The following is a 20,478-nucleotide window of genomic DNA, read 5'->3' on the forward strand; positions in this document are numbered from 1 at the left end:
TGCGATGACGTCATTCATCACCTGGATTTGGAATTGGGAAGGAGCGGTGTACAATATCGTGCAAGTGTTTATTGAAGCTCAACATTGAGCTTCAACATGAATGAAACCTCCTTTTAGGATGAGCTTGGCACTGCAGCAGCCCCTTGCCACTTACCAGAGATATATTTACGATGAAACGCAGTTTATCTTCCACTTCATTATGATTCATCTTCGTTGCATCAGAGTCACAAATGGAAATGACAATATCTCCATTCCTGATGAAAAAAGAAGTTTGACAAGCAGTAATTTAAGTACTCAAGGTTATTTATATTAGCAAGTTGCATTATTGTATCAAATGTCAATTTGAGCTGGACCATGTGAAGTTTGTAGCAATTTTAACAGATGTAATTTGTATGAAATGCTTCATGCACATGTTCATGTTGTAAATATTCTTTCGACACAAGATTGAGACGAATAGAAGGGTGATATTACAGAGGATAAAAAGGTGTGGGGCCACATTTTCATTTGAGTAACACGACACCTGTGATGTGTGTGGGTGTTCGTGTAGCGTAACATGTGTGAGGTGCATGGGTGTTCATGTAATATGACACGTGTGATGTGCGTGGGTGTTCATGTAACGTGTGAGGTGTATGGGTGTTCATGTCACATGACACGTGTGAGGTGTATGGGTGTTCATGTAACATGACACGTGGGTGTTCATGTAACATGACACCTGTATGGGCGGGTGTTCATGTGACATGACACGTGTGATGTGTGTGGGTGTTCATGTAACATGACACGTGTGATGTGTGTGGGTGTTCATGTAACATGACACGTGTGAGGTGTATGGGTGTTCATGTAACATGACACGTGTGATGTGTGTGGGTGTTCATGCAACATGACACGTGTGAGGTGTATGGGTGTTCATGTAACATGACACGTGTGAGGTGTGCGGGTGTTCATGTGACATGACACGTGTGAGGTGTGTGGGTGTTCATGTGACATGACACGTGTGAGGTGTGTGGGTGTTCATCTAACATGACACTTGTGAGGTGTGTGGGTGTTCATGTAACATGACACGTGTGTGTGGGTGTTCATCTAACATGACACTTGTGAGGTGTGTGGGTGTTCATGTAACATGACACGTGTGTGCGGGTGTTCATGTGACATGACACGTGTGACGTGTTAATGTAACATGACATGTGTGATGTGCGTGGGTGTTAATGCAACGTGACACGTGTGATGTGTGTGGGTGTTCATGTAACGTGACCCGTGTGAGGTGTGTGGGTGTTCATGTGACATGACACGTGTGATGTGTGTGGGTGTTCATGTAACGTGACACGTGTGAGGTGTGCAGGTGTTAATGTAACATGACACGTGTGATGTGTTCATGTAACATGACATGCCATGTGTGTGGGTGTTCATGTAATGTGACACGTGTGATGTGTGCAGGTGTTCATGTAACGTGACATGTGAGGTGTGTGGGTCTTCATGTGACATGACATGTGTGATGTGGGTGTTCATGTAACATGACACCTGTGAGGTGTGCGGGTGTTAATGTAACATGATACGTGTGATGTGTGCAGGTGGTCATGTAACATGACATGTGATGTGTGCAGGTGTTCATGTAACGTGACGCGTGTGAGGTGTGTGGGTGTTCATGTGACATGACATGTGTGATGTCTGTGGGTGTTCATGTAACGTGACGCGTGTGAGGTGTGCGGGTGTTAATGTAACATGACATGTGATGTGTATGGGTGTTCATGTAACGTGACACGTGTAAGGTGTGGGTGTTAATGTAACATGACACGTGTGATGTGTGTGGGTGTTCATGCAACGTGACACGTGTGATGTGTGCGGGTGTTCATGCAACGTGACACGTGTGATGTGTGCGGGTGTTCATGCAACGTGACACGTGTGATGTGTGCAGATGCTCATGTAACATGACATGTGATGTGTGCGGGTGTTCATGTAACGTGACACGTGTGATGTGTTCGGGTGTTCATGTGATGACACTTGTGATGTGTGCGGGTGTTCATATGATACGTGATGTGTGCGGGTGTTCATATGATGACGTGTGATGTGTGTTCATGTAACATGACATGTGATGTGTGCAGGTGTTCATGTAACATGACATGTGAGGTGTGTGGTGTTCATGTGACATGACACATGTGATGTCTGCAGGTGTTCATGTAACGTGACACATGTGAGGTGCGTGGGTGTTCATGTAACATGACATGTGATGTGCGTTCCTGTTCAAGTAACATGATACATGTGATGTACATGGGTGCTCATGTAGCATGACATGTGTGTTGTGCGTGGCTGGTCATTCGAGTAACATGACACATGTGATGTGCGTGAGTTCATGTAACATGACACGTGCGATGTGTGCGGGTGTTCATTCAAGTAGCAAGAGAGACGTGTGATGTGCATGTGTTTTCATGCGAATAATGAGACACGTATACCGTAATGGCAGCTTGTGCCTTTGTCCGTTGTGAAGCACAGTGTGCAGAACATGTTGATATCCTTCCTCCATCTTTGTTGTGTGCAACACCAAACCCATGAGCTCCCCCATCTCATTCTCCTCCTGTACACATAGCCATTCGTATCTGCCAGTGTTATGGTTATATTCTCATGCTTATCACGTTGTTATGTTCACGATATCATTTGAGTGGGGAGGCAGGGGAAGAGAAGAGAAGAGAAGAGTGTGCCGGAAGTAAGGGGGGAGGAGAGATGAAGAGTTAATTATGAAACAAAATTAATAGGATGGTATATCATGAGTTTAAGGTGTCATAGCGGTTTAAAAAAAAACTTCAGGTGGCAAAAAAAAATGCAAAGATTGGTACAACAGTCAACAACGCTCCAAACATCAGTGTTATGTTCATGGGGCTTGTTGATCAAACGAGCTCCCAGATATGACGGGGTGCGGACATAGAGCACGATAATAACGGTGCAGGACAAACCATGGGCAAACCACAGTTTGATATGTTTTACAACAACAGGGAACATGTAATAATGGTGAGAACGCAGAACAAGTAATCACCACACAACAAATCATTCCAAAAACCCACCGACTGTGGCTGTTCCATGTCTCTCTCCCTCTCCCTCTCTCTGCTTTAAGAGTCACCGAGCTCGAGCTGAAGCAGAAAACAGGATACAATAGCACCCAGTCACAGAGGATGATATATATATATATATATATATATATATATATATATATATATATATATATATATATATATATATATATATATATATATATATATATATATATATATATATATATATATACATATACACACACACACACACACACACACACACACACACACACACACACACACACACACAAACACACACACACACACACACACACACACACACACACACACACACACACACACACACAGTACCTAGTCACACGGAACGATATAGTACCGAATCACACAGGGTGATATAATACCCTGTGCCAGAGGGTGTGAAAGCTTGTACCCAGTCACAAAGGAGTCTTTTCTGCATTTTATTTTGTGGTTAAGTTGAAAGCAGGTGATATGGAATGTAGGTGTTTCAGTTCCGTTCTTGGGTTTCACTGATCAAGTTGATCCATCAGAGTTTCCAGTTCAAAACTTTCCTTCCAAACAAGTAGATCAAATATTATGCATGAATAATTACAGCTGGCTTCATTTGATTGCCACAACAATAACGACAATAATAATAAATGTATGCTGGAACAGATTGTGTAAACATACCAAGTGATTGATCATAATAAGTAATTACAAGGTATTATTGATACGATTGAATGTAATAGAAAATAAAAAAAATGAGAGCACATGTTTACATGATGGGTTGTACGTGTTCCACTTGCGAGGAATCTCAAGCAGAAGGCAAGCTATTCAGTGAACCGGTGAATAGAAAATAAGAGAGTAAGTACACAGCCCTATGGGAATTTACCTTCTTGGCACGACTGCCCAGAATGCCATCGGTGACCCCTGAAAAGCAGTTTGGAAACAACAAATCTTGTATTAACAGGCACGTATTTACAAGTAATTACAGTGTCACTTAAAAACAGTCTTACCCCTGGCACTCAAAAATAACCCCTTATACAACCGGCCTTAAATGAAATACAGAGAGACGCCACATTCATTCAGGGAAATTCGACAGAGAAAAGGAAACTGCAAGAAATAAGAAGTCTGGGTGTGTTGGCAACCCCTTCCTCACCCGTACATGAGCAGGCTTGGTCCTCATGCGTCACAATGAGGTGTCGATGCAGCTGAGTGAGAGATGCAGGTGGGAGCTGTGCTATCGTGCGGTATTGTATGGTGCTTAGCTCTGAAAATAACTGTTGGGGATCATTTGCTGAGGGTCCACAACAGGTGAGCCCTGAGGCGTATTCGCTGAAAGATGCAAGGATATATGGTGCGTGTGCGAAAGACATGCAAGAAATCAGTTCTCCCGGGATTTGGTCAATGCCCATTCTGCTTGGTAGTTTGGGGAGCCCCGCATGTGCCTCCTTTTGTTACTACCAGGATGTGAGGAGCATCTGTTCCACTTGGCAGTTTGGGAAATGCTGCACCCTCGCATTTCACTCAGTAGCGCCTGTCTCTCCGCTTGGTAGCACCTTGCTCTCTGCTTGGTAGCGCCTGGTTCTCTGCTCAGTAGCATCTGTCTCTTCTGTTCTGTCTAATTTTTTTTGTTCTAATTTTCTAGCACCTGTCTAATTTTGTTCTGTAGTGTTTGGCTCTCCGCTTGGGGCTTTCCCATTCCGCTTGGCGCTCTGGAAGCCTGTCAACTCAGCCAGGTGTCCTGCTATATGATATTGCTTTCATGATATTGTTATAGGACTGGACGAGGTGAGATCTCTACATCAACTCCACTCCAACTACACTGTCCAAGGTTTTTTTTATTGTCCTCTTCATGCTGTCAACAATCACGACCGCTTTTGGCAACCGACCCGATCGGCTGAGGTGCGCGCTGAGATCCAGCAGCTGGGATTGGTTACCAGAGCGTAGGAGGTTGCAGGGAGGGGAGGGGAACATTTAAGGAAGAGCCTCTTTTTATCTCTCTTGCCTGGGATGTTGGAACGGCGAAGGGTTTCGATAATTACAGCGCTGAAATGGCGACTATCTGGTTGAAACGCTGGTGAGGTGACATGGTTGGAGAAGGTGTGTTTGTGAATGAAGCATGAGAATGGGGGTTTGAGTCTGGGTGTCAGAAAATAAGGGTTTGAGAATGGGTGTTTGAGAGGTGAAGGACATTGGGACCATACTCTTTGCAGAGCGTTGGTGCTGCTTAAGCAGTCTCCTTGACTATTGGGCACAATCCTGGATGGGTTGCCACTCCGACACAGGTGTTTGAGAATGGCAGTTAAAATATGGCGGTTTGAGCACGGGTTTCGGAAAATTAGGGTTTGGAAATGAGGTTTGAATACGGAATCGGAAAATGAAGTTTGGGAATGAGGAAGAGAAAAATTGGGAAGGTTCTACCGAGAATTATAACATATCTCCCTTTCCCTTGATACAAGGGGATGGGTAACCTAACTAAACGATCATGATGGGAATATCTAAACTCCAGGGTTCTTTTATGTGTTGGATGCTACTCACCAGGGTCTTTTCCATAACCACAATACGTTTCCTGGACCAACTGAAGAAATCAAAATTAGCAGCCAAAGTGGAAACAGTCACATTTGTTAAGTTTACTGCAGTAGTACCGACAATCCACAAATACTTAGACAAAATAAGAGTAATAACAAATAAAGGCAGCCAACAAGTAGCTAAATACAGGAGATAAATGACCCCAGAAGAAACAATTGAACAAAATAAGAAAAAAACTAGAATGGGCACTCGGTAGAGCGCATACCTTCGCCTCCGCTACTTTTTTGTTCTTGGCATGAGAGTGGGGGGAACAGAACGGTGAACATTTTGGTGTTGGTTTCATGCAAATCGGTTTTGATTTGACCGTGTTATGACAAAAACCGCATATTTTGAAAGGTCGTGACCCCACTGATCTTTGACCCCCAACCGCTAACAAGTGTAATGACGTAATTGTGTCATGTCGCCCATCACAAGATTGGGCAATGAATTCTGAACATTTTGGCATCGGTTGCATGCCAATTAGATCAAAATTGACCGAGCTATGGTAAAAATACGAATTTGACCTTTCCGTGACCTTGACATTTGACCCCATCGCTCCCAAAATCTAATCAAATGTTCCTTGGATAATAACCCACCATCCCACCAAATTTCAAGCGATTTGGTTTAATACTTTCTGAGTTATGCGAATAACAAACAAACACACACACACACACATATTCACAAATAAATAAATAAATATACAGCGACCAATACATAACCTTTCGCAGAATGCGAAGGTAATGATATTGCTATCGGCAATGGAATATGCCAAAAGAAATGGCATATGATGAGAAAGTGTAAATACTTGCAAGCAGCTATTCAAAAACACTGCCATGATAAAGATCATGCTGGAAGAAAAACACTAAACTCAATGAAAGCAACAATCACCAACCAGAAAATATTCGCAGAGGAAAAAAAAAACACGTCAAAGAGGCAATAAGAAGTGAGTGGTCACCAACAAATGGAGAACTTGCACCAAAGCCACAATTTCCAAATATGACATACACTTGGGATGAAAGTCCCACAGTACAAACAAGAAAAAGAGCAATCAGAGATTGTAGACCCCTGCCAGGACTTGTTTTGTGTGGTGTTTGTGTACTGATGTGTTCCATAATTAATAAGAGATGTAATTAGAACTGCCACTTTATAACTTCTGGCAGTGATGACCGGGTATCAAGACGTCCCACTTTGATGCAACCCCACACTGATTGCACACCTGACCCTGACCCATGTCGTTTTTAAAAAATTATTAATCAGTTGAATTTTAATCAAATAAATTAAAATTAATTTTAATCTCATTCTGAATTCAAATCAAATGGAAGACCAAATAGGGACAATCCTGCATTTGAGTCATCAGGAGGAATGTAGATAGGATTCACATTTCAGCTGCTACTCCTCTACCCTCAAACACATCCAGGCACAGCTAAGTGAACCTTATTCAAAAAGAAATAAAAAAAAAAACAGAACCCAGATCCCCCCCCCCCCCAAAAAAAAACAAGGACAAATGTGTCCAAGAGCAGCGTCCTAAAGGTTTTGTCGGCTAAAAAAATCAAAAAACAACAACTTCCGATATTTCGTCACGTGCCTTGATTAAGCCAATAGCGAGACCCGTCATAGTGTATTTACGAAATAAATAGTGTATTTACGAAATTACAATACGATAAATGGAATAATCTTTAAATAGTAACGTGAACTTTTCGAAACTTTAAAGCAAATGTCCGAATAAATTTAAAAGTTCATGATAGACGCTCTCAAAAGGCACCGTCAATGTGAGGATGTGTACATGTGCTTAGTATTTAAGGAGATCCGGATCTTGTATATACAAGAGCTGAGTCCGAGAGATTAAGGTTTTGTCTTCGCAAGAACAAGAACAAGAAGAAGAAGAAGAAGAAGAAGAACAACGCCGAGCTCTCTATGAGCAGCGTTCGCTACTCGAGACGCTGCTAAAAATTTCTGCTTGCCAGACCATGGATCCGATCAGGTTGAAATTTAAAACATACATTCCCCATCACCACTAGATCATAATTATGAAGTTTCACTGATTGATTAAGTGGTTCAAGAGTTTTTTTTTTTTTTTTAAGATTTTTGTTCAATCCAATATGGCTGCCAGACCATGTGCCCTATCACATCATATGTGTGAAACTTTTCTTCCCCATGGATAGTCGTTCTTACTTGTAAAGTTTTGCCTCGATCTGTTCAGCCACTTAAGAGAAGAAAAAATTTTAAGGTTAAAAAAACAACAACAATATGGCTGCCGAATCACATGGCCGATGACGACATCAATTTTTTTTTCGGTGGACCATTTTATCCCTAGATGACCCTCAATTTTTTATACTGACCAGATGTAGTGTTCAACATGTGCAATTATGACATCATAAACATCACTTATTCCTCATGAGTACTTGCTATGTGCCAAGTTTCAATTTTTTTCTTGGTGTAGTTTCAGAGATACAGAGGTCCAAAGTTTTCCCGTTTTCCAAAATGGCTGCTACACCACGTGACCTATGTTGTCGTAAGAATCAACAAAACATTATTTATGAGTGGTCACTCCTGTGGTGAAAATTTCATCTCAATCCGACAAGCAGTTGTGGAGAAAAACACCAAAGTTCTGTGCAGACAAACAAACAAACAAATGAAATTGCTCGTTGAACAAGGAATTTCCGGAATAACTTTGTCATATCTCCATGATCTCTGAAAAAACAAAAACCTGGAAATCAATTTGGTTCTTATAAGTCGATAGTGCTACTGTTTAATGAGTTATAGCACTTAGTTTGGTCATGATCATAACTTGGAAGTCAATCGGACTTGAAATGGCGTTCTTATCGCAATTTGAAAGTTTTGACCAGACCCCCAACCGTTAAGAAGGGTGTTGGTGTGACACCCCAATGAGACATATGGTTGGATGCAGTATTGGAAGATGCACATTTTGGATTTGGTTTGAAGTCGATACGACCATTTTAGCGGATGTTATTGCGAAAATAAGAATTTCGGTGACCTTGACCTTGACCTTTGACCTAGATTCACCAGAAACGGCAAGTGTCTAAGTTGGACCATGGCCGACATGTGTACGCAGTTTGGTCATGATCGCTGAAACGGTGTGGCTGCTACAGGGTAAACAAACACACAGACACACATAATGACACACACAACCGACCAACATAATTGCCGAAATCCGAAGGATTCCGGCAATTAACAAACAAAAAACAATCAAACAGACCCAAGTGCAATACCCTCTCCTCCGGCGAGGGTGATCATCAAAAAGAAGGAGCACCCAACAGACAGCATAAAGACAGCCGACAGACCGCCGATGAATGAGGAAGTGTAAGTGAGCGCCGTTGGATTTTCGTTTTTGACAAAATGACGGATCACTGTGGTCTCGTCGCCAGTGATCACTGTGTTGAAGAATTTGGGATCGCTGTTCACAGTCTCCAGCATGTCCTGTGCGATTTCCAAATGGAGTTGCTTCTGCTCGATCGTTAGCAGCTTTGGCACAAACTTCGCTGAGATTCTCCTCAAGCCCAAATCCTCAGTCACAATGGAATGAACGGATCCAATGCTGACGCCTGCCTCGTCTGCAAGTTCTCTGATCGTGATTCGACGATCCTGCATCAGCAGGGTCCTCACTTGGTCAATGACCATCTCATTTCGGGATGTTGAGGGCCTACCAGAACGTGCTTCACTTTCCACTGATGTGCGACAATCTTTGAAGCGGTTGTACCACTCTTTTATCTGTGTGGTGCCCATTGCTTCGTTCCCGAAGGCCTACTGAATCTTGCGGATCGTTTCCACGTGGGAATCGCCAAGCTTTACACAAAATTTGATGCAGTAGCGTTGTTCAAGTTTTTCCGTCATTTTGTCAAAAACGAAAATTCAACGGCGCTCACTTACACTTCCTCACTCATCGGCGGTCTGTCGGCGACTGACAGCTTCTGCAGGCGGGAAAATATTCACGCATACGGATTAGGATCACCTACATACGTGCACCAAACCACTCCTCCCTAGCTTCATTTGTTTACGTACGAAAAATTAAGGTTGGCTACTTTTTGAACACACCTTGTGTATGTATATGTGTATATATATATGTATATGTATATATATATATATATATATGTATATATATATATATATATATATATATATATATATATATATATATATATATATATATATATATATATATTACATACATACATATATTTGTGGGCTGGGGTTCGGTGGCGATAAACGACTTCGAGGTGGATCAGTGGAGTCGTCTCCCACCGAACACCCAGAATTTAGGTTGTGACTCTCGGATAAGTCCGAAAGGTCACGGGTCCCTTAGCGGACCGTGATCGCCAATATTTTGACGGGGTCGGGTTAATTGCCTAATTTCAATATACCTAACTACCCATGTCGTCTAACTACCGGGGAAAACCACACTCTCGGGGGACCTCGGGCAGAACGGATCGTTTACCGAGCCCGATCCTGGTGTAAACTGAGCGGGGATTACCAAGATCCGTCGGACCCAATGACAACTTACCGGCCCAAACGGCCTCACCAATTCTCAATACGCACAGTGCTGGACCAATGGGAGAAAGCACAGAAAACGAGCTGCTACATTTAACATGGGGGTTTATTTATAACAAATAATTATTGTTCTGTATATATATATATATATATATATATATATATATATATATATATATATATATATATATATATATATATATTCTTCTTTCGGCTGCTCCCATTAGGGGTCGCCACAGCGGATCATCCGTATGATCCGCATAGTGATTTGGCACATGTTTTACGCCGGATGCCCTTCCTGACGCAACCCTGCTCGCCTCTTACAACACAGGGATATGGTACACCTATTTTAACCGGGGTATACACCGGCCCAGTATACTGGTACTCACTTCACCGACCTCGGAAGGATGACAGGCTGAGTCAACCCCCTGGTGTATTAATTCAGTGGCCCAACGGGGCTTGAACTCAGGACCTCTTGGATCCCAAGCCGCTGCCCTAACCACTGCGCCAACACCAGGCTATATATATATATATATATATATATATATATATATATATATATATATATATATATATATATATATATATATATATATATATATATATATATATATATATATATATATATACACACATATATATATATATCTATATATATATATATATATATATATATATATATATATATATATATATATATATATATATATATATTGTTGTGGTTACCAAATTCGCAAACCACCATTCAGGTCCCTTAGGTGAGGTATCTCGGCAAGTATATGTGTAGTTAGGCCCAAACCCGTTGTCTAGTGGGAATACATGTCATTTATGCGTGCTGCGACTCTTCAGGATAGCCGTTTTTCTTTTACGATCTTTATTTTGGACCAACCGCCATGATTACCACCACAACCACAACATCAACCACCAACCACAACGCCGCTTCACCACAACCGCCACGACCTTCACGTCACACTTCGCAACCGTCGCATCGCCACCGTTCTTGCGCCGCCTGTGGGTACCGGTGTTGGACTCGTGCAGGGCGCGCGCCGAACAGCGTGTACAAAATCACGGATTTTGTGCTTCAAAAACGGATCAAAAACGACACACGCCCACTTTTTGCCGTCCAATCGGTGAGCGAGGGGCGATTTGGCCCCGCCTCCAGGACGATCGATATATGCAAATTTGTGGATCAAAAAGCCTTCACGCCCACTTTTTCTCGGGCCAATGGGGAGCGAGGTGAAAGGTCAAAGGGAGGGGGTCAAAGGCGAAGCTACGGGGGGATAAAAGGACCGTGTTCGTCAGTCGAGAGGGAGTCGAGAGTCAGAGTCCAGAGGCGGAGAGTAGGAGAGTCGGAAGCAGAGGGTCAAGACTTCGCGGGCGGTGGAGCTGCTCGTCGTGTGCGTTGGAGTCGGAACGGAGGGGACGAGCTGTGGAAAGGCGGCGACACCAGACGAGGGGGTGCTCGCGTCGTGCAGGGAGCTGCACCCGAGGGAGGCCGACAGCGCGACCTGGCCGAGGTGGAGACGCACACCAGGGATAATAAAGATCCTCTATACCCCGAGCATCAGCAACCCCCTCCTGTTTCCCCCCGCGCTGAGATAGTGCGACCAAGGGGGCCCCTTTCCCACCCCCTACCAGACACTGCCCGCGAGGCCCGCGGGGTTGGGGCGCCATCGCCGCTCCGCGTCTCATCACCAGACGGGTAGGCGCGACCCGGTCTCGGCCTCAGGCCCGCCTCATCCTTGAGGGTATTTCTTTTCCTTGGTTTTGGGTATGTGTTGTCGGCGCCGTCTGTGAAGTAGAATTGTATAAGTGTTGCCGTGTGCTCGGTAGTCGGTATTAGCTCTGCATTGTGTTTTCACTTTTACATTTGCTTGTTGTGTAAATTGCATTGTGTCTTTTCTGTGTGCATTTGGTGGAATTGTATATGTGTGCTTCCCGTGTGCCGCGAATAAATGTGCTTTGTGTTGAACTGTTTCCCGCTTCGCTTCGTCATTTCTCCCATTGAATCCTCATCTTGCTTCACGTAAAGGGTTGGTAGTGGGCTGAATACGCCCGATAATTAATCGAACCGTCGAGGTCGACGATAACACCGCTCGGTTATTCTGATAGTACGGAACGGGTCGCTTAAGTGGCCCGTGTCCGAAGTCGACCTGCGGCGAGGTGCGATCGCCCGGTCTACCCTCCGCGTGGGTACTTAGGTAGGTCGAATTTGGCGAGCAACCCTATCCCACGCGGGGGCTGATTGGCTCGATCGCGGTGAGACCGAAAGGTCCACCCGTGACTGGTCCCCGGCGTTAGTCCGAGAGGGTCACGACTGGATTGTCCGTCCGGTGGGCGACGTGCCGCGATTCGAGTTACGTGGCCGTCAGCACGCCGGCGGGCGCGAAATCCGCAACAATATATATATATATATATATATATATATATATATATATATATATATATTAATAAAATATACAATAAAATTATTGTTTTGTTTTGTTCTGTAATATGCCATTTGAATTTATGAAATAAACACATATTATAAATATACGCATTATAATAAAATGGGATATGTGAAAGCAAAAAAACTGGAGGTGATAGAGCAAAACTGTTTAGAATTTTGAATTCAGCATATCAAAATTAGTCAAACACCTATTCACATGCTTGCCTCAGAATTTTTATTTATTTTTGTAAACCAGTGTAATCGGGGAGGGGAGCACACAAACAGCAGAGTTATCCAAATATGAAAGTGTAATGTACAATGAACACAGGGCACTTAGACAGTTTCTACTTACAGGACGGCACCACACGCACACACACACGCACACGCGCGCACACACGCACACGCACACACGCACACACGCACACACACACACACACACACACACACACACACACACACACACACACACACACACACCCAAAAGAACTGGACCCCGTCGGATCTTTATTTCGGCCTTTCAGCTCAGAGGGAAGGCGAGCTGAGGGCAGGGGCCTATTTTTGCACCTATCCGCCTCGTGCAGTCTTGTCGAGCTTGTCCAGTGGTGGAACTCGAACCCACCGCCAACAACTCAGCACCAAGCACCAGGGACCAGGGACGATGCAGCGGATGCCAGCCAGCACGGGAACGGACCAGACGAGCACCCGCTGGTAGACAAGAACACCAGCAGGCAAGACGAGGCTTCTTCTCTTTCTCTTTCTTTACGACAGGGCGAACCTTCTCTTTCTCCCGTTCTCCTCCCCCGTGGGTCGAGGAAAATGCTCTGAGGTACTCGCCTCCGGATTGGACGAGGGGTTGTCCGGCGACTCGTGGCCGCCGTTGATTGGATGAGCTTACGGTTGGCAGAGGGAACCTCACCCCTGTACGTGACATGCTGCACGTGGGCGATGGATGGTGATGGTGCGAAAACGAAGGATGAAGATTTTAAGATATAAAAAAAACCTGACTATTAAAGTAACTTGGAGCGCATACACGAAATTCCCATTAGACAGAAGGACGGGACCCTGACTATAAACACCTACTTATCAAAATAACTGAACTGTGGGGGCTGCTGTCTGTCTGTGTGAAATATATACATATATATATAAATATATATATATATATATATATATATATATATATATATATATATATATACATATATATATATATACATATATATATATATATATATATATATATATATATATATATATATATATATATATATATATATATATATATATGAGCCTGGTGTTGGCGCAGTGGTTAGGGCAGCGGCTTAGGATCCAAAAGGTCCTGAGTTCAAACCCCGTTCGGCCACTGAATTAATACACCAGGGGGTTGACTCAGCCTGTCATCCTTCCGAGGTCGGCGAAATGAGTACCAGTATACTGGGCCGGTGTATACCCCGGTTAAAATAGGTGTACCATATCCCTGTGTCGTAAGAGGCGACCAGGGTTGCGTCAGGAAGGGCATCCGGCGTAAAACATGTGCCAAATCACTATGCGGATCATACAGATGATCCGCTGTGGCGACCCCGAACGGGAGCAGCCGAAAGAAGAAGAAGATATATATATATATATATATATATATATATATATATATATATATATATATATATATATATATATATATATATATATATATATATATATATATATATATATATATATATATATATATATATATATATATATATGAAAATCGAAGCAAAAGACCCAGAATGGGCACCAAAAATGAACTCTGAATTGAAATTTTTGCAAAGAAAAGAAAAAATTAACCCAAAGGCCAACAAAAGAAGGAAACAAAACCAGGTGTTTGAAAATTACGTGAAGAGATTCCACGGAGAACTGGGGAAACAAATGTAGAATTAATCCATTCCAACTGGAAAAGATGAACCAGAAAAATTCTGGAAAGGTATCGATGAAGACCGAAAATAATACAATTTATGAAGATCGACAAACACGAGAACAAAGCACTTCACAGGTTGGTCCATGAATAGTGTCCTGTTACCAAAACGGATGTGGATATACATCTCGCCCTGAGATAAGTCCGTTCCACCTTCTGAAACCCGCATGTGGAGATAACAATCAGCACGAAGATCTTGAATGTGATACCTTTGTTTCACCATGGTTATTCTTTGCCGAACAGATTATTATCAACGTCGGATTAGATCTTCAATAACACTCCCAATTACTCAAAGTAAACTTTCCAGGCCCGTTCATAATGCTTTATCAAATTATGGTTTTTAACATTTGCTTTGAGATATTTAATCTTTGGGAAATGAAACAAACTTCCATGTAAACCACACCGTGCCATGTAAAGGTGAAACCACACCGTGCCAACGAAAACCTGCGGTCCATTGACTTTCAGGAATTCCAAAAAGTTATCTCTATTTTGGATGTATGCCAGTCAGGTGTTCAACAAATGTGACCTGAATGAGGAGAACAAGGAATCGGCAAATAGTCGTCTTACCTTTATTCTCCACAAATGCAAGGCTCACATAGCAAATAATAAGCATAATTGAGCAACTGAAGGAGAAAAAGTCTCACCACAGGCGAGTCAGAACGTCCGCACGAGTGATGACAAGGTAAACGCGGATGGCACTCAGAGCACATACCTCCGCAAGGCTGAACAGCTTACGTTTTGTATCCCACTGATAGGATCTGGACATGAACCAAAATCTAATGGATTTGATCTTGTCACCTACCCAACTCATCCACAAAGTTTTTCCATAATCCATCCACAACTTTATCAAATATCATGCAACATGAATGGTTTTTTTGGCCTCAGATCTCAATGGTGAAGAATCACTCTTAAAAAAAAAATCAAATTTTGGTGTCCAGATTCGGAACTTCACCATAATCTAATCAATTGGTTGTTGTCACACACCGAACCTGTCCGCCAAGTTTCTTCCAAATCCGTCCATAACTTTTTGAATATCCTGCCCAGAGACAGACAAACAGACAGGCAGACAGACGGCGATTAAAACATTACCTCCATCCACTTTTGGTGGCAGGGGGGAATAATAAAAAAGCATTCAAATAATAGTACAACTCGGAGGCATCTGAAAATGCAAAGGCCATCCGCTTTGTATTCGGGCATATTCTTCCGTATGCTAAACGGTACTTTTGACTTTTGAAACTTTTGAACAAGTTATTAATTTGTATTCTTCATATTCTCATCATAAAACTTTCTGATGATAAATGCTGAAGTGGTAAAAAAGTTACGGCCTGGACATGACCACACACACACACACACACACACACACACACACACACACACACACACACACACACACACACACACACACACACACACACACACACACACCCTCACACGCCCACACACACACACACACACACACACACACACACACACACACACACACTTGAGTGCATACCTTTCTTGCAACACACACGACCTGTCCACCAAGTTTCGTCTGAATATGTCCATAACTCTCCGAGACATCGTGTTATGTATCGTTTTTAGCCCGATACCAATCAATGGTGAAGAATCACATAAAACATTATTGGATCCGATCTTCACCAAAATCGAATCGCTTCTTCCTTGTCACACACCCAACCTATCTACCAAATTTCGTCCGAATCCATCCACAACTTTTTGAGATATGCTGTTCACGGAAGGACAAACAAACAAACAAGAAAAATGTTGTGGTGCAGAGCACAATACTTGTGAAATCGCAAACACAAATTTCACATAAAAATAATTGGTGGTTGAATTCAGTGAACTGATATTTGCAAATCATCTTCAAATTTCAAGTTAATCGGAGGAAAATTTATAATTTTAGAAATTTGACAAAGTTGTTGACCTTTGGCCTAAGTTGACCCTTTGACCTTTTGATCTTAAAGTCAGCAGTGGAGGTAACAAAGCAAAGGTATATAGATTCCATTTGATCTGAGAACCAGTGCTAACTCAACTCGCTCACAGTATCGTTACAAAAGATTTTCATGTTCTTTTGGGAACGTGTGAGGTCAAGTCTCCCAATAAATTCCCACATCCACACAGAACATATAAACACTGGTATTTTACATGATATTTCCACTCTATCAGTGAAGGTTGGAGTTCCCCAAGTTTTGAACCCAGTCCTGTTGCTAATATACATAAATGACCTCTCTGATGTTCTTCTGGAAACCCTCACTTGCTTTTTGCAGATGTTTCCCCATTTTGTGATGTCATACCCCCAACCTTCTGATAGGCACAAATAAGCTGCTGCGTCCATCTGTCTGTCTCTCTGTGAAAATAATTAGACTCTGTTCTGATCAATGGAACATGTCCTTCAATCCTGGAAAATTTCAGTCTCACTTGATCACTCTGGAATGATCATGAAACAAGCTCAACTATGTATTTCTTTTGTCGTCCACTGGAAGAGGTTCAGTATCTTAAACTTCGATGCCTCACTATCTACCATGACCTTTCCTGCACCGACCACATAGCAAAGCTGGCCTCCAAAGCAGGCAGTAAGTACCTCCTCCATCAATCCAAGCCTTTCCTTGGAAAATCAGAGCCACTCAAAGTATACAAGGCCTTTGTCCAGAGCTCAATGGAGAAATGCTCTCTGCTATCAGCTGACACCTCAGCATCACGTCTCTCCTGGATTCTATGAAATCCAAAACCCTCAACATTATTGGAATCTCGCCGAGGTAAACACATCATCTCCCACGATGAAGCCGAAGCATTAGGTCTGTTCTTATTACATCACAGGATGGTTGATTGCCTGTTTTTCTTAACCGGATATTCTCCAACATTACTCCCTCCACTTTCTCAATCCTCCAACACTCCCGAGCAACTCCAGGATGCACGAGTTCTTCCAGGAACTCCCTTCTGGTTAAACTTCCAAATTCCAGGCTCGCTGCACACCTCAACTCTTTCATGCTTCGCTTCTTCAATGTCGGCCAATCAACACCAAATTTTGCATATACATGATGCAACATTTGGTGTGAATTGGAACAGCTGTTTTCATGCCTCCGCTGATGAAGACACCAGAGGCATTGTGTTTTTGGGTTGTCCGTCCGTCTGTCCGTCTGGCTGTGCTAATTTTCTCTGCAACCACTTATCTGATTGACATAAAACTTTCATCACAGTTGCGACTACTCATGCAGAATGTTTTAATGATAATTATGACGTCATAGATCACGTGGTGTGGCAGCCATGTTGAAAAAAAAGAAAAAGGAAAAACTTCGGACATTTGTAGATCCGAAACCGCTCCATGGAAAAAAAATTGAAACTTGGCACATCTCAAATAATCCCCATCTTGTACGAATAAATGTCAGTGTGTTTGTGCGTCAGTGTGTCTGTCTCCTCCATAGCTTCAAAACCATGAAAACTATCAGCCTGAAACTTTGCATGCATATGAAGAAAACTTCAAGGAAGTACAAGAGTGAAAATTGGATGTTTGGGTTAATGAAAACATCCCTTTTGAAGATAATTAACGGCCATATTTAATTATATCCTTCATCAGGCACCATGCTCGGCCACCTCTCTCTCTGGGGTCGAAAGGCGTATTCTAGGTTACCTTGCTGGGGTCTGAAGCCGCCATGTTTTTTTTGGCCTGCTGAACCAGGCGTTGATTTGGAACAGGCCACAATTTCTGAACGATAAAGGTTTTTTTTCCACTTTCCTCACTCACATTATCGAATGCCTGTTCATCATAGCTATGAATCGCTGTATACATCGCTTTTGTAAGTGTTAACAGTTTTCAAATTAGGAGCTTGGAGTGATTTCATGTCCGGGCGGTGCTCGTCTTTGGACGGTGTTTATAGCATGACCAGTCAAAAATGGATTTGAGACATTGTTTTGTTTCCATCTTCACTTGTTATTCTATGCAGAAACATTTTGATGAGACATTACGAATCGTAATTGACGTTCCACCGCATGTCTGCCTTCCTTTCGTCTCACCTCTCCCTGCCTTCCCTTCCCCCTCCCCTCCTCACTTTCCCTCCCTCCTCGCTCTCCCTCCCTTCTCACTCCCCCACCCCTCCTCATTCCCTCCCCTGTCTTTCTTCCTCTATGTCTTCACTCCCCCCCTCTTTTTTCTCTTCCCCCTCTTTTTCTTGGCACATGGCAGGTAATCCTCACGGCGAATGTGCGCCGTTTTGGTGATTTCATAGGTGCCTTCATTTTGACGTCATCATTGCACGTTGAACGCTTTATCCGATCAGTATGAAAAATTTTGAGGGTCATCTTGGGATAAATTGTACGGGGGAGGGGGGAAGAAAAAAATAATCTATGACGTCATCGGTCACGTGGTTCGGCAGCCATTTTTTTTTTTTAAACATCAAAGCCTTCAAAATTCTTCGCTGAAACGGCTGTACAGATCAAGGCAAAACTTTACAAGTATGATCACTGCCTATCCATGAGGAACAAAAAGTTATCCACCTGTGATGTCAAAGATCACATGGTTTGGCAGCTATGATTTTTTTGAAGAATAAACCTTTAAAAATATCTCCTTCTCCCAGAATGGCAAGGCAGATCGAAGGGAAACTTCACCCACATGTTCCCCAAGCCTTGGGGATACCATGGTGTTCACGCATAATTAATAGATCACATGGTCTGGCAGCCATATTGGATTGAACTTAAATATTGAAAAAATTCTTTCTTTTGAACCGCTTCATCAATCGACATGAAACTTTACAATTATGATCTGGTAGTCATGGGGAATATATGTTTTAAATTTCAACCTGAATGGACACGTGTGGTCTGGCAGCCAGAATTATTTAATATTTTGAATCAGGGTTCAGGGATTGAAATCAAACTTTGTACAAGTATGTATAATGAATGAATGATGTAATAATGTGGGCAGAGGCATATCTGTCGATGTCGCAATGATGAAGAGCGCCGTTTTAGTTTTTCTATGATGAAAGACCAACACAAACATACAGATAGAGAATTTCCTTGTGGGGGAGGAGTAGTCGTTTAAAACCTTGCCAAGATTCTGAAGTACCTCCACCCAAAATTTGCAGCTTCCAGGTGCTACTGTTCGGCTGTAAAAGAACAACGTCCAAACAAACAACAAACACGAAAATATTTACAAGAAGATAGAGACATATATGATATCATGATCAAAGGAATAGCATCGAAAATGTTGTTTGAATAAATTTACATGTTTATTCATGACTTCTTGAATCTTTAACATGGCGTAGTCTGCAAAAGTAGCATGATGCGTAGCCCTGGATGTGAGCATCAGTTTCAATCCCTGCTGATAACGGCGGATCGTGTTTCGATTTGTTTCTGGACAGCTTCTGTGTGACAAGGAAGAATTGATTCGATTTTGGTGATTATCTTGATCCAGATCCAGATATCAGAATAATTTTTTTTTAAGTGATTCTTCACCATTGAGTGATGGGGCCAAAAACGATATAGAGCATGCTACTTCAAGAAGTTGGGGGCGAGTTATTCCAAAACTTAGTGAATGAGTTGGGTAGGTGACAAGAACAAGCCAATTCGATTGTGGTTCAGGTACAAATTCAGATTCAGCCTATCAGTGGGATACGAAACGTGAACTGTTCAGCCTGGTGGAGGTGCGCGGTCTACCGAGTGCCATTTTAGATCTATATGAGATTGAGGCTCAGAGAATAGCAAGGTGACCGAGGGTCAAAGGCAATTGAAGTTCTGCAGGGAATATTTGGATTGAACACCCTCAGTAAGGGGGTTCCACAAACTGGAGAAGAGAGGAACAAAAGAGATGAGGTCTGTGGAAAGCTTGGATTTTGGAGGGTAACCAGCAGGAAGTTACTGGAAGAACAGAAATGGTAATGAACATTTGTTATAAATATACGTACTCGTACTGATCGATTTGGGGGACTGATACCTCATGTAAACCTCCTCCATGTGTGGTCGGTTTGAAGGGAAGGGAGATGTTAGAAACTGCAAAA

The 20,478-nt window shown here is 42.6% G+C and overlaps 1 protein-coding gene across 11 annotated transcripts in view; it reads right to left on the reverse strand.

Moving 5' to 3' along the window:
- Window positions 1–20,478, reverse strand: part of LOC147012856 (uncharacterized) — a 50,483-nt gene that overhangs the window by 20,432 nt on the left and 9,573 nt on the right. For 2 of the 11 annotated variants that reach the window (XM_085854177.1, XM_085854174.1), the window contains exons 3-7: window positions 3,931–3,968; window positions 3,418–3,610; window positions 3,051–3,116; window positions 2,445–2,566; window positions 155–254 (exon numbers count right to left, since the gene is read on the reverse strand). In XM_085854177.1, the coding sequence (XP_085710303.1) occupies window positions 155–254; window positions 2,445–2,566; window positions 3,051–3,068 (240 nt within the window). In that variant the 5' untranslated portion in view covers window positions 3,069–3,116; window positions 3,418–3,610; window positions 3,931–3,968. Of the gene's footprint in view, window positions 1–154; window positions 255–2,444; window positions 2,567–3,050; window positions 3,117–3,392; window positions 4,162–14,894; window positions 15,018–15,135; window positions 15,267–20,478 lie in introns of those variants that run through there. The other 9 variants (XM_085854185.1, XM_085854182.1, XM_085854176.1 and 6 more) reach the window with 8 other exon arrangements.

Source organism: Eptatretus burgeri, chromosome 14 (assembly GCF_056783735.1).
Source record: "Eptatretus burgeri isolate ZD-2024b chromosome 14, Ebu_testis_v1, whole genome shotgun sequence".
NCBI classification, from domain to species: Eukaryota; Metazoa; Chordata; class Myxini; order Myxiniformes; family Myxinidae; genus Eptatretus; species Eptatretus burgeri.